This window comes from Trichoplusia ni, chromosome 11, assembly GCF_003590095.1.
Source record: "Trichoplusia ni isolate ovarian cell line Hi5 chromosome 11, tn1, whole genome shotgun sequence".
NCBI lineage: Eukaryota > Metazoa > Arthropoda > Insecta > Lepidoptera > Noctuidae > Trichoplusia > Trichoplusia ni.
Genome location: NC_039488.1, coordinates 3199917 through 3213585, shown reverse-complemented (window position 1 = coordinate 3213585; position 13669 = coordinate 3199917). Strand labels below are relative to the sequence as shown.

At 35.3% G+C, this 13669-nt stretch overlaps 1 protein-coding gene across 4 annotated transcripts in view; it reads left to right on the top strand.

Annotated features, from left to right (window-relative positions):
• Positions 1-13669, top strand: part of LOC113498910 (fibrosin-1-like protein) — a 46876-nt gene that overhangs the window by 7827 nt on the left and 25380 nt on the right. For 2 of the 4 annotated variants that reach the window (XM_026879152.1, XM_026879151.1), the window contains exons 2-5: positions 4257-4379; positions 10261-10380; positions 10894-10929; positions 12119-12145. In XM_026879152.1, the coding sequence (XP_026734953.1) occupies positions 4257-4379; positions 10261-10380; positions 10894-10929; positions 12119-12145 (306 nt within the window). The remainder of the gene's footprint in view (positions 1-4256; positions 4380-10260; positions 10381-10893; positions 10930-12118; positions 12146-13669) is intronic. The other 2 variants (XM_026879153.1, XM_026879154.1) reach the window with 2 other exon arrangements.

Below are 13669 nucleotides of genomic sequence, written 5' to 3'. Positions count from 1 at the left end.
AAACAGTGCCATAATAATAATTTATCGAGAAACAATTATGTAATATTTGCTAAACTAATTATTTTATAACTTACACTATGATTTGCTGCCAAGACCGTGTGTCTACTAAGACATGAAGAAAAAGAACTGACCATAAAACATTTAAGATTCGTTTTATTTACCTGCACAACAGACCCTGTAGTTCTATTGTTGCAAGGATTTTTTGTACAGCTCCCTGTTAAACAACACAGGTTTTTATACAATACAGCTTTAAAAAAATATTACCACAATAATTGTTTTCGAAACATCAGTTGTATCCGGTACACTGTGGTTTCTTTTGAATCTATACTTGTACCAATTACTGCTTATTTTTTGTGAAGGTTTTTGTAATCGATATTAGTATTACACGAAAACCGTGGTATCTAACAGTTGGCTACTGTCTTAAATCATAGTTTTATAAATAACCAGATAGTTTTGTTATTGCCTAAAATGCCAGCATCATAACCTGACAATGTACAAATTCAACTAAACCCAAACCTTTCAACTCTTGTTTATTCCCATTAAAGTTTAAAGCCACATAAAATGTATTCAATGTAAGCGTATTATAACGTTTATTTGTACTTAATTACGCGCGCACTGCTCTACTACTGACTGATTTAAATTATTACTACAGATTAATTTGCTGATGAAAATATCGGTACCTGAGGCGAGTTAATTATTTCACAATCTATAAGCGTGTTGGCTGAAGCAGAGGCGGTTTCACTGCCTACTGACCTTTAATGACATTAAACACTTTCCAAAGTTTATCAGCCTCTATTTTTATCACTTTTATATTAAAATTAAGAAATTATTTATATTTACGTAGCTTACTCTTAGTGCTAGCTACTCTTCATGAAATTCTTTTTGAATTTGTTATAAAAGAAGAAATAAAGTTTACTCGAGTGCAGGTGCACTTAATTAATTACTGCTAATGCACTTACTTAATATAGTTATAATAGAAGCGCAAATCTTCGCATAGAATAATCCAATATGACATAGCGCTTTTTTTAACTTTCTTTAAAATAATCTAGTTTGCCACCTCTTAAAAGATAGTTTGAACTAAAAAAAGTACTAACTCTTTTCAGTAACCCGAGTAAACCTTGTTTTAATGGGAAAGTCGGAATAACAAAACACGAATTATAAGAATGAATGAAACGAAAGCGGTCTGTTATCATAACAATTAAAGTCTGTTACATCATTGATAATCTCTTCCGAAGACGTAATTTTAATTATAACTAATAATTGATTCTTTCTCAAAACAGAAACCGTTGAACAAATTGTGTAACTAAGACCCTCATTAGAGCGAAAACTTAGTTTTAGTTGTAATCCATAAAATTAAATCATGTTCAACCTATTAGAAAAGTGGTGTAATCGTTCATTATCACGCAGCTCAGTATCTAATCCGCGCCGTACTACCACGCCGCCGGCTTGTCTGATGACTTAATTAATGACCCGCCGTGTCGCTGTTAATTAAACAGCTCAGGCAAATTGAAGCTCATGCCTGAGCCCGCGGCAGCTGCCAGATTAAAAACAAAATGCAATTTGGTGCGCACCATGCGACCCGGACTAAGTGTGATTATAGCACAAGGTCGTCCCTCTCGAAGGATCCCTAGTCTGACCTTTCTTCACACAATAACGTCACCCTTAATATGCAAACACGAAAATATTGCTACGACACATCATAACTAAAACATTAAATTGTCTGGTTCAGTCAATCTTACATCGTTTGAAATAAGTAACAAATAAAACTGACTAAAATGAAATACAACTTATCATTAATGATGTTATAAATTATTAAATTGAAACCACATTTTTTTTTGTTAAGACATTGGTATAAGTAGCTTAATTAATAAGATAATGTATTCATGCGCCAGTCGTAACAAATTAATGTGAATACCCATAATAATGTTATTATTTCTTCAAAATGGTCGTATCAGCACTGTCACATTAGTGATTAATAAGTTGTTGGTGAAGCAATTACGGCAAATGACCGTACTCGGCAAGCCGGTCGACGAGGTGTGACCGCGTACTGGCGCGTACGTAGGCGATTACCTTGCGGCCTACTGAGTTATTGACCGATGCTAATTATTTGACAGCTCTCCTAGTAAACACACAACGTGACGTTTATACAATGTTATGTTAATTACGGAATCACGATACCACTAAGTAAACGTAAAAGGTACGTTTTATTAGGCGACAGTTGATTGAATAAATAAATTATGTTTTGATACAAATTTCCTAAGTTTAACTAACAAGATAATATGTTTTACCAGCTAGCATTTATAATCGAACTGACTTTCCCACGGGGAGCAACGCCGTCGGCAGAAAAATAGCTCGCCGGATTTCTGTGAATTCGTGATAACTTTTTTTATGAGGTTGAAATGAATTGTATAAAATCTTTTGTGGAAGTCACAAAGTTCTTGAGAGAATTTCGCTTTCGTCGCAGTTCTGAAGAGATTTATTCCTTGTAAAATGAGTTTGCTCTGGTATCTTTTCCCTTTTTATTATATTGTGTTGGTAATAGAGATCTATTTTGATATCAGATTGTATTTTAGATATTATAATTATCAACCACGGTACTTTTATAAAATACAGACAAGAAATATAGCCAAAGTAATATGTTTTAATAGACCTACTCAGTCTAAACTTACAAAATTATGCATTTGCTATTATTTATTAGTCACATTCAAAATTCGCATTGACCTGTTATTGAAAAAAACATCTGTCACTGACACGTATATTTATCGTTCAATTTAAACTGCTGACTAACAATTGCAAAGTCATTCCCGTATCATAAATATGCTAAATGCAATATTCAATTAACTCCATCGGAATATTGTCGGAAGAGTAAGAATATTAACTTCTTCTGCTATGGTATTTTAACGAAGTAAGGGCCATTATACTATTATGTTAAATACGTCGTTATTGCTTACAAATGGTGTGAGTTATCAGCTGTGGGACGTGTTATTTATTGTTATTATTTATTCATGTTGGGTGGTCAGCACGTGTCGTGCTTGCTAGCACGAGTGCCTTAGATCATAAACGGATAGCTGTCATAACCTTTGTTTCGAATCACCAAAATCTAATGAAAAACTCCCTGATTTAATACACAGTTAGACATCCTTTTTGAATTATTTAAACCAAAGGTGATGGGGTTTCCAAGTGTTATTTTGTTAATTCTCATTGAGAACTTAGAATTAATTTAAATGTTACTTAATTCTAAAGTATACCTATGTTTTTACCCTGCAGTTGATTTATTTGTCGGTCTGGAGTATAGTTTTACGTAATTATAATGATTGAGTTAGCATTGCGTAATTTATGTTTGTTTATATGCTATATTTATCGGAGCTGATAAGGATAGTAACGGGTTGTTTGTATTACTTTGCTACGCAAAGATGTAATGACACATATAGGGGAGATACTCTCTAATCTCCTTTATAATACAGTACTTTTTTACGAATTTCCCGGGTATAGTCCCGAATTTGCAATGCTTCATTTATTTATTAAATATACACCATTTAAATAAAATAAAAAAGGAAACAAAAGTATTGTTAACAAAACGTTGACAAAAACACTATATATTTTTGTTAACGTTATGCAAATCGTTGAATGATCCGTTTTTTTTATCGAGTCACAACATCAACCCGTTGAGTTTCACCCCCGTTTAACCGGACGATCAAATAATTGAGTTCATTCAAAAATATGTCAGTAGGGGCCCTCATTGTGTCACCGCTGCCAAACATGTCTCCCCTACAAATGTTAAAACGCCGTAGCACGTGTTTCTCACACACATTACACTTTGTGATTTTTGTATGAATAAAATAAGATTACTTTATTTACATAAGAAAATATCTCCAGCAAATTTGTCAGGCATTTGCTTTTATACACGTGTGTCGTATTTTCCCTTTTATCTTATTGCGTGATGTCATTGTTACGATAGCATTACAAATGATTGTGGTATTTTTGATATCGCCATATATCGCGTTACGTACTAAGATGATAATAATGACCTGCTATATTTATTATTGTTTATGACAAATTAACTAATATGAAAAGTAAAGCCCACGTATTTATAGCAAGTAATTATATTTATGGAAGAAAAGTCGATTTAATCTTTGTGTACACAGACAAGGTGTAACGTTACTGTGATTTCGTAACAATTTTACCAATTTTGTACCTATACCTATACTGTTTTTCCTATTTTATCAAATACATTAATTGTGTGTCTTTGTTAACAGGCTGCTGTAAAATGCGCTTCCTCTCCACGCACAAATGCCCTGTCGACAAAGCCTCGCTTGCCTTTGGCGGCGCTGGCGGCCGACTCAGGGCGAAATCACCCGCCCAACAATGTAAACTCTCATGTAAGTGACATCTTTAATCTCTCCCTAATTAGCATAAATTAGACGATACATGTTACTGTCATCCTACTGATATGACGGTGAGCCAAAGCGATTTAGATCTTTTGCCACGATTTAATACTTGTAGTTTGCATGTGTGTGTGCTTGATTATGTGTTTACATGTTTTACTGTTAAACATAACATTCCACACGTGTAAATAACGGCAAGACTATTGCTGCTTTGCACAAATTTAATCCGTAACCTAAATACAAACAATCATGGCGTACAAAGTAAATGAATAAATCCTCCGTGTGCTTGAACATCCGTACCTAAGTTAAATGTGGTGCGGTGATCTCATTCGTCTAAATGCAGCGAATCTATATCTGTAAACCATCGAGCGTACCTCTTCCGGGATTCGCTTTCTCGCCAAACTCATAAAACGTATGCAAACTGCCAATCGACTTGTCAACGCGCCTTGCCTCATCTTCAAATTGGTTGTTAAACCAACATCTGAGAAATGTACGCTTTGTTTACTTGTTTAAATCGTTTGCCAAACCATTAAGTATTGAACTACCTGAAAGTAAACTTTGTTAATTATTCAGCGGTTAGTAAATACTGTCGTCATTTTACTTAACTACACTGTTCCTTAGCGACTACTGTATTTCTAAATAACATTGATGGAGTGTTTATTACCATTTTTAGCCCATTCTTCATGAAATTTTATATTTTCTATCTTTGGATCATTGACTAGTTTATAAAGTCGGATGTTTATTTCTTCAGTCAAAGTATGCTTGAGTTCTAAATAGGTTCACATTTCTGATTCGAAAGGAGCACTCTAAGCGGAATGCGAGCAGTTTACCCTGTGTGCTCCCCCGTGAATTTCGACAGTTCGCCGACGCCAGCCAAGATATGTCGCAATCCCATCCAATTTGCCTCCCGCCGCTCGTGCTGTTGCTCGAATAAAGCGGAAAATCTTGCTCCGCAGCGCGCTGTCGACGGAATAAATTATGTCAGCTTCTACTATATGAAATGGTCGGAAACGGAGGGCGCGTTAAAAACTTTGTAATTACAAAACAGTTTTTAATCACCTCTCCTTATACTGATTCCTTTTAGGTACACCTTAAAAGGTAATCGAACATCAACCAAAATGCTGCACTGCAGTCACAACGTTGTTTTATTAGAAGCCCGTTTACTAGTAGTTTATGGACTGTATCACGGTTTAAACAATATCTAGACTTGAATGGAATGAGCACGATCGTTTGGCACGAGCTGGGAACGCGCCGCTGCGGTGTCGGCTAATAGCTCGTCGCAGATTCAATTTGCCGACGAATAGAATATAGCCTCCCGGTGCGCACTACGCGATCATTAAGTTACGATCTCGTCTCCGTAGACGACCCTGTAAAATTCGCTACTAACACCCACCACTTAGGACCACAAGCTTCTATAACTTTAATTAAATGAAAATGTTAATTAATTGAGGAATTGATGTAATATGACTTGAATTATACGGTTTATTTTATTTTATTAGTTTTCATACAAAGAAAGGTCTTACAGGCTATGTTAACACTTAATTTCATATACTAAAGAAGAAAGTTCTGTAAACCATAACTTGATTAGGGATCAACAACAAAAAATACAGTCCATTTTCTTAAATGCTTTGTTTATATACGTATGTACAATTAACTTTACACTCACACAAACATACCTGTGTGTACGTTAACATGAAATTGGTTGCGGCGGACATGGATTGCTTTCGACAGAAGAGCGTCCTTATTGTGTTGTCTCCGGGAAAGCTGGCGTATCGCCACGGACGCGACACGCTGCCAATGCCAAATGTTTTTTATTCCCTTTTCTGGACGATATTGCCGTTTGCTTACGTCGCCCTCTTCTTTCCTTATCTTAAACGACAAACGGGTCGAAATGTCCGTAGTTCAGTGTAACTCCGTACATTTATGAACATAAATGTTAATAATTTATGCAAAGTAAATTGAAAATTGACAAAGCCGATACTTCATTGTTGTTAACGTATTAAAGCAAACACTTATTAATGGAATCATTTCAATTAATACAAAACCACTTTCCGTATACATTTGAGCACAATAATTGAAATTAACATTTATTTGTAAAATGATTTACAAATTTAATGAATTTATTGGTAAATGATGTCTTCATTGAACTTTAATTGAAATCCGACAATGGCCCACAATTTAACATTTCGTAATACCCAGTGAACCAGGCGAAATTCAATAATAATGTCATATGAATGTGATGCACGTTAATGTTTCTCCACCTCGCTGATTTTATTAATTAAAACACAACAGCCCATCGGTTATAACATTATTGTACATAGCATAAATTATGTATAAAGCCTGCTAGAGATTAATTATGTTTCAGTAAATTGATTTATTCGAAACAACTTTGTGTTGAACCACTATTATATTTAGCTGTAATAACATTTAAACACATATTTTATTTAGATTTATTTTATTACGAGATAAATATTCGTGAACGTGCTTGTATTCTAGTCACTTTCAAAATTTAGTGTGATTTGTTCTGCGAACTAAAACACCAGCTGAAATAAAATGTCAAACAAGATTATTTAATTCACAACGACTGGCCTGCAGTTAGGAATTATGTTAGCAACATGACGGTGCATAATAATGCGACACCACGGAAAATGTTTCATAAAATTAAATTGTCTTTGACATTAAATGTTTTTATTGTGTTCGCTGTTTATACGCTAAAGTTATTAGTAGTACGTTATTACCAACTTCATAATATTTTGTGTGAATTGCACTTTGTACATTATCTTTGATATTTTAATATTTTATTTTGATATTCTATCTTGAAGGTAAATTGTGTGTCTGTAATATGACAAATACCAATTTTCATAACTCAAAGCTATTGTTTGAAATTCACATCTACAAATTCCTATTGTAACGCCTACGGCGCCCTGTAAATATTAATTTAATCACATATTCATTCGTCCGGCCCGCCGCAGTGTATTAATTCTGGAACGGTCTGTCGCAAAATTCCATTTGGAAATACCACGGCTCCATGTCAGCGTTAGGTCTGATTGATTCTCTATAATATGTAGGATCAGTTTAATCCAGGCGCTTTAATAGGTAATGTTTAAAACGTGATTTAGTTGATTTGAAAAGCTCAAAGAAACCATTAATACAACCCAAGCTTTAAAGTAGCTTAATTGACACAATGAAAAACACTTAAAAAAGTTACTACATATTTGGCTCTCTTCGCATTATTAAAGCTTTTCTTTGTTTCTGCTTCTAGAAAGTCCATTAATATATAATTACATGAATTATATGACAGTACGATATAAGATAACTCGCCGCTATATTTAGAACATCGCAATAGTGTCATTCTTATACCAACAAGGGGTAACGTGCCACGACATTAATGTATTATGCAATTCGTCACTTAACAACACCCGCACGCTTACACCCGGTGACTACAGCTCGTTTAAAATTACTTAAAAATATTCTTTAAGCATAGAACATTTTTACTTACACCATTAATAAACTTACCAGCATGTTCAGTTTTGATATTATAAACTGTTTTTTTTATCGTAAGTGGATTTTCAGAATACTTCCATTATTCTACATTTTAATATAACGGATACTTGCTATCAAATTTTAATTTTTAAATGTTTAAATCATTAAACGTGGCATAATATATAAATGATGTAGTTTTCCCACAATGTATCGATAAGCGTTAGACACTTTAGTTGTGCTATGCTAACCCTATAAACAACCGGTTTTGCCTTCGACTAAGACGGGCATTATTTTTATGCTGAACAAGCTAACCCTCTAGCGCTCTTATATGAAGCATCAACTTGTAGTACTGAGTGGTATTACAGTAACCGGCTTTAAGATTTTCAATAGACTCGCTTCCTACAGCCTTATAGATCTTGATTCATTCTACTTACATCTTCATTTTAAATGAAAATAAATATTATTAGAAGTTCGAACAGGCCAACTCAGTGGAAACTTTAATCGAAATTTTATCTGACTTTCATTACTCTAAAGTTCAGAGCGCATAACCGCAGGAGTGTCCGTTCATGAAAAATGTACCTAATTGAATGATTTATCTCGTTGGTCACGTTTCGCCGCCATATGGACTTCTCATGAATAAGTAATGTTTGGCTGCGGTCGTTGTTTCAATTAGCGGTTGTGTCGACGGTCGGGCACGACTGCTTCTCGCCAGACACTCGCCACAGTACGCTAACTCACAAATCAAAACGATTGTTATATAGATACCGCAGGCACTAGTAGGAATAAGTATTAAAGAAATAGCAGTATTTTTAGAACTAATAACCAACATAAACATAAGTTAACTCCGAAATCTTTCGAAGATTACAAACAGCTTACGTGTCACAAGGAACAATATTTGATGTTGTATTTATTTCGTGGTCAATTAATCTCTGTTATTACCTACGTAATTAACAACGCCTTTTATAACCTACTTTCAAAAGATAATGAAATGGTATAAATAAGGTATAACTCAACTTCAATATTATAACTTTGTTGACTGTAAACAAAGCATGCGGCTTTTTGTTTACGTTTAAATCAGATAACAGCTGTAAATTTCGTACTTAAACAATCCTCTTAAAGCGAAAGTTGTCGGTATTGGCATAATTGGGGCATACGGTAATGAGCGAAAGTAATTATGTGGCAACATCCCCTGTTACATCTCCGAGAGACACGACCCATTCAGGGATTAGAGGGATTTCGCTCGCCTACGAGCCACGGATTAAATTGATATGTGCGACGCTGCTTAACTCGTTTTATATGTGTAAAGGGTCGGAAAGCAATCCCTTTTATTATTAGAAGTGGAAACATAATCTTGTGCGTATGTCTTTTTGTTGTCTATTATGTGAGATGAACGTAGTCAACTTTTATTGTTTTTGTTATATTCATAACCTACTCAGAACGATGATAAAGGGTTGTTTGGTATTATTGTCATGTTCTTTTTGTCATGTGTTCATGTTTTCTTCTGATGTTGACTTTTTTTTCTGACATGAAAGTGTTTGCAAGTAAACTGCGTACGCGAATTTGAGTAATATTAAAAGAGTTTGTTCCGGTCGTCGACCGCTCCCGGAAATGGTATCGTTTTATAAACTTGCTGCGAGCAATGACAGCTGGCGGCGGCGAGCATGACACTTGCTTGGTTAGGCATATAAATTATGATGCTTTTTTATTAAGTCGGTACTATAAGCAATTATTACTTTTATGTTGTATAACTTCCATACAAATTCAAGAACGTATTATGCCATAATTATAAGAAATAAAGAGAAATCCCTGGTAATATAACTAATTATTTCAAAAGCGAATACGATAGGCTATTTATAACAAAGAAAAAGTTATTGTTTAATATTTTATGAAACCCAATGAAATAAAAAGTTATCCGGTTCTTTAATCATTTGGAAGTTGTGAAAAGGTCGACAAAGTTATCCATTGACGGAGAATTACGTTGGTTTTATTTTCTTTTAGCAGTCCTGTACAGCGGTCGTCGCTGAGCATCACAGTCGCTTTCCCCGCTTGAACGAGCGCTTTCGTACCCTACCGTAAAATAGACGCGAAATGTGATAAATGGAAAACTCTTTTTATTGTCGGGGCCCGGGGCACGTTACGTTATGGGTCGGCTCCACTCATCCCGCCCGCACCCTCGCTTTCCCAGCCCGTCTTATCAAGTTTTCTTATATCCTAGTTACCGCTCAATTTTGTGAGCTTTATATAAAAAGCTTTTCCTCCGCTCCCCTCTTTGCAAAAGAATTACTCTTAAGGTATCTGTACACGAGTTGCTATCACGTAAGAAAGCTTATGATTTTCTTGCCTCATAATATGGGCCTGACATTTGAATTTACCCTGAATTTGTTTTATACAGGGTATTACGCTGCTTCAAGACGCTGGTACGTCGGATGACAGTGGACGGGCATCAGAAAGACTAACGGGTAGTTCGGTGGCGCCTCGCGATCCCGATTCTTCCCGTGATCGTCTCAGTGACGTAAGTATTAATCTTACATCACTATTCGTCGTGCCCTAGTGCCCATAACCAAATGCTAGAGCCATGTCTTAGTGCATAAAACCTTCTGCAATGAACTCTGCAAACTCCTGTCAAGTAAATACCCTGCCTACAAAATATACGGATGACCAAATCTTATCTTCGTTACGTCCTACGCAGTCTGTTTATTTTTGTCACAGATATCGTTTATTTGTGTCAAGCTTTATAAATGATAAATATCAAAAGTGCATGTACGACTTTCACTTAGTGTTGTGACTGTAATGTGTGTTAGAACGTGAAAACAGTATAAATGTCTTTATTTTGTTGCATATCTTCTCGTCTCTCCCACTTCTTAAATATGAATCGTTAAAATGTATACGTTTATTTTTCTTTGTCATGTAATTGTTAGTTTTAAAGCATTGTGGCTTAGCGAGTGTAAGGAGAGACGGGACAAATTTCACCACCCCTAGTCACTCCAATCCACTCATATGTTCGCTTTCTCTCTCCTGCCTACAGGCCAGTAGCCGCTGTAGTTCCGGAAAAGGCTATATCGTGAGTATTATCAATGTTGTCCGTTTGCTAAGAAACTTTCTACTTTTCTTCTATTACACGCACGACTCTTATTACTAACTGTCGACTTTTGCCGCATGTTAAAATTAAATAGCAATAAGCGAATATCAACTTCATATATTAAATAATATTATCTATACTTCTATACTAATATATAAAGCTGAAGAGTTTGATTGTTTGTTTGAAAGCGCTAATCTCAGGAACTACTGGTTCGATTTGAAAAATTATTTTTGTGTTGAATAGACCATTTATCACGAAAGGCTATAGGCTATATAACATCATGCTGCGACTAATAGGAGCGAAGATACGATGGAAAATGTGGAAAAAAGGGGAAAATTCTAACCACGTGGCCGAAGTCGCGGGCAACAACTAGTTCTTAATAAAATACAAATGACTATTGTAGATATTTCACAGAAATTTAACATGAACTAATTAATTACGGTCTATTCTTTAAATATGATCTGAATAACAGTATCTTTGAAAAGACATATAATAGCTATAATTCTCTATTACTGTGTGCAAATTTACCCTGATCACGCAACACACATAGACCCTGTTCGATATTCGGCGCGTATCGCAGCTAAATCACGAGATTTGTCGAGGCGATGCCGTTCTATACTACATAACATTACCTGCGCCCGTCCTGAATACTTCATGTTCCGTATTTATTTGAAATTGTAATATCTCAGCCTGATCCCTTGTTGTTTCCCCCGGCGTGAACTTACCTCATAAATAAAGCGTAACGTATTCGTCGATTTATGTTACGATAATAGCTTTCTTCTCCCATATGGATTGAACTTTACTGAGATTGTTTAAGGGTAATGAGTGCGTTTATCTGCTGGGTTTTAAATAGGTTCGCGTTGTGCGAGGAGTAACTAATACCTCTTATAATAAATTGAAAAAACAAACAAGTATACAATGTGTATAAAACCGCATGCGTGTTTTATATCGTAAGCTATTTAATAATTATGTAATGGAAGAATGAAGTAAGCATATTTGGTACTAAATCAGCAAAGATTCGATAGCAGCTCTTTTATAACAAAGGCCTTAATTTTACACAGAGAGCAGTAGTTAGGTTGTGGTTCGCTGTAATTTGTTGCATGTACTAATAAGAATTTCTTAATTTTCAAAATGATATTATTTACTAAAATGCATTTTTCTCTTTTTACAGTGTGATAGCGAAGGCGACGATGACAAGGCAAGTACTTTAATATTAATATTCCCTCTCAAAACTTCGTGTTTAATGTTTCTAAACGATATTTACGAATCGTGTAAATTAATTAAACCAAGTTTACAAACTCCTCGACTCTTTGAAAGTTGGAAAAGTTGAAACAGAGCGCTGGAAATAAATGTCTGTGTAATGTAAGTGGCGAAGTTCCTCGTTCCCGGTTTATTGCCCGGCTGGACTGCCAGTATACAGTGATTATTCTCGCGGATTGTAACGTCAGACTTCAACTATTTACTATTACAGTATTCTTAAATATCGTTGTGCATTTTACAAATTTAATAGAACGTGTAAATTTAAGTCCTCTAACATTAGCATGAATCAAATTATAGAACAATCTAATTGACTATAGGAAGTGTAAGATATAAAGGGGTATGAAGTCCGCTTTGTAGTCGGACTGTGCACGCTCTAGGGGCTTAACTAACTCGTCAACAGGTTGTGAAATGCGAGTCAAAAGCGGCCAGAGTTTGACGTTGAGCGCTCTCCGACGCGTGTCGACGTGGCAAAGGGCGCTGATTACGCGCCGTCGCTCTGTTCACTAATTACTAGATTGGCGCAGTCTGGAAGTGCCCGTAATTAAATACATTACACCGCCTTTAACGGTACTCGCTGTCAGTAGTTGCGCTTTAACATCTATTCATTGTTATTTGTACGGAACGTGTTAATAACCGATTAGTCTTAAACTCTGATTCAATATTGATCTTGCCAGTTATAATTTGGTTAAGTGTCATCAATACGATTGCTATTCAGTTAGTTTTAACACGCTAATAGACAGATAATTACGCTAATAGCGATTTTGTTGAAATACATAAGCCTTTAAAGGGCTTAATTACTGTGATAAAGATCTTACAACGTCCTATGTTGTCCATTACCAAAACTGATAACATATCACTAAGAAATAAACTGTCTAACCGAAAGGCAACAATTTACTTGACAATCACTAAATAATGCTTTGCACACAAGTCTTTTACTAAAACAAACTATAAGAACAATCTGTGACAGCAGTCGTGCAAATCCGAAAGCTTTAAAAGACTGATACCATTGTTCGAGCGGCCGCAACCCCGACTCGTCCGTTCCCCTTAATCTAATTATCTGGCCGCTTCGCTGCCTCCTCCGGACGAAACACCCCACTCTCAATTTCTCTCAATTTTCTCTGTAGAACTATGTATAAGTGTTTTATTAAGGCAATCTCTCTAGACGTTAAAACATAGACTTTTAATCGGATTTTAAACTTGTCAGGCAATGTTTTCATTAGCAATCTGTTGTTTTTTTGTTTTGTATTTGAGATTTAAACGAAAGTAGCAGCTGGGGTAAAGGAAAAAAATGGAATTGATATTTAAACAAAGCTTACGGTGCCGTCATATTACCTAATGACCAAGTGGGCGGATTTCTTAAAAATATTAGTGTACATTCTTTTTATGCATCAAAAAATCAACGTAGAAATGCCTAAGTAAACTGTAAATACATTTGAAGAACGTACCATAACATCAAATCGTA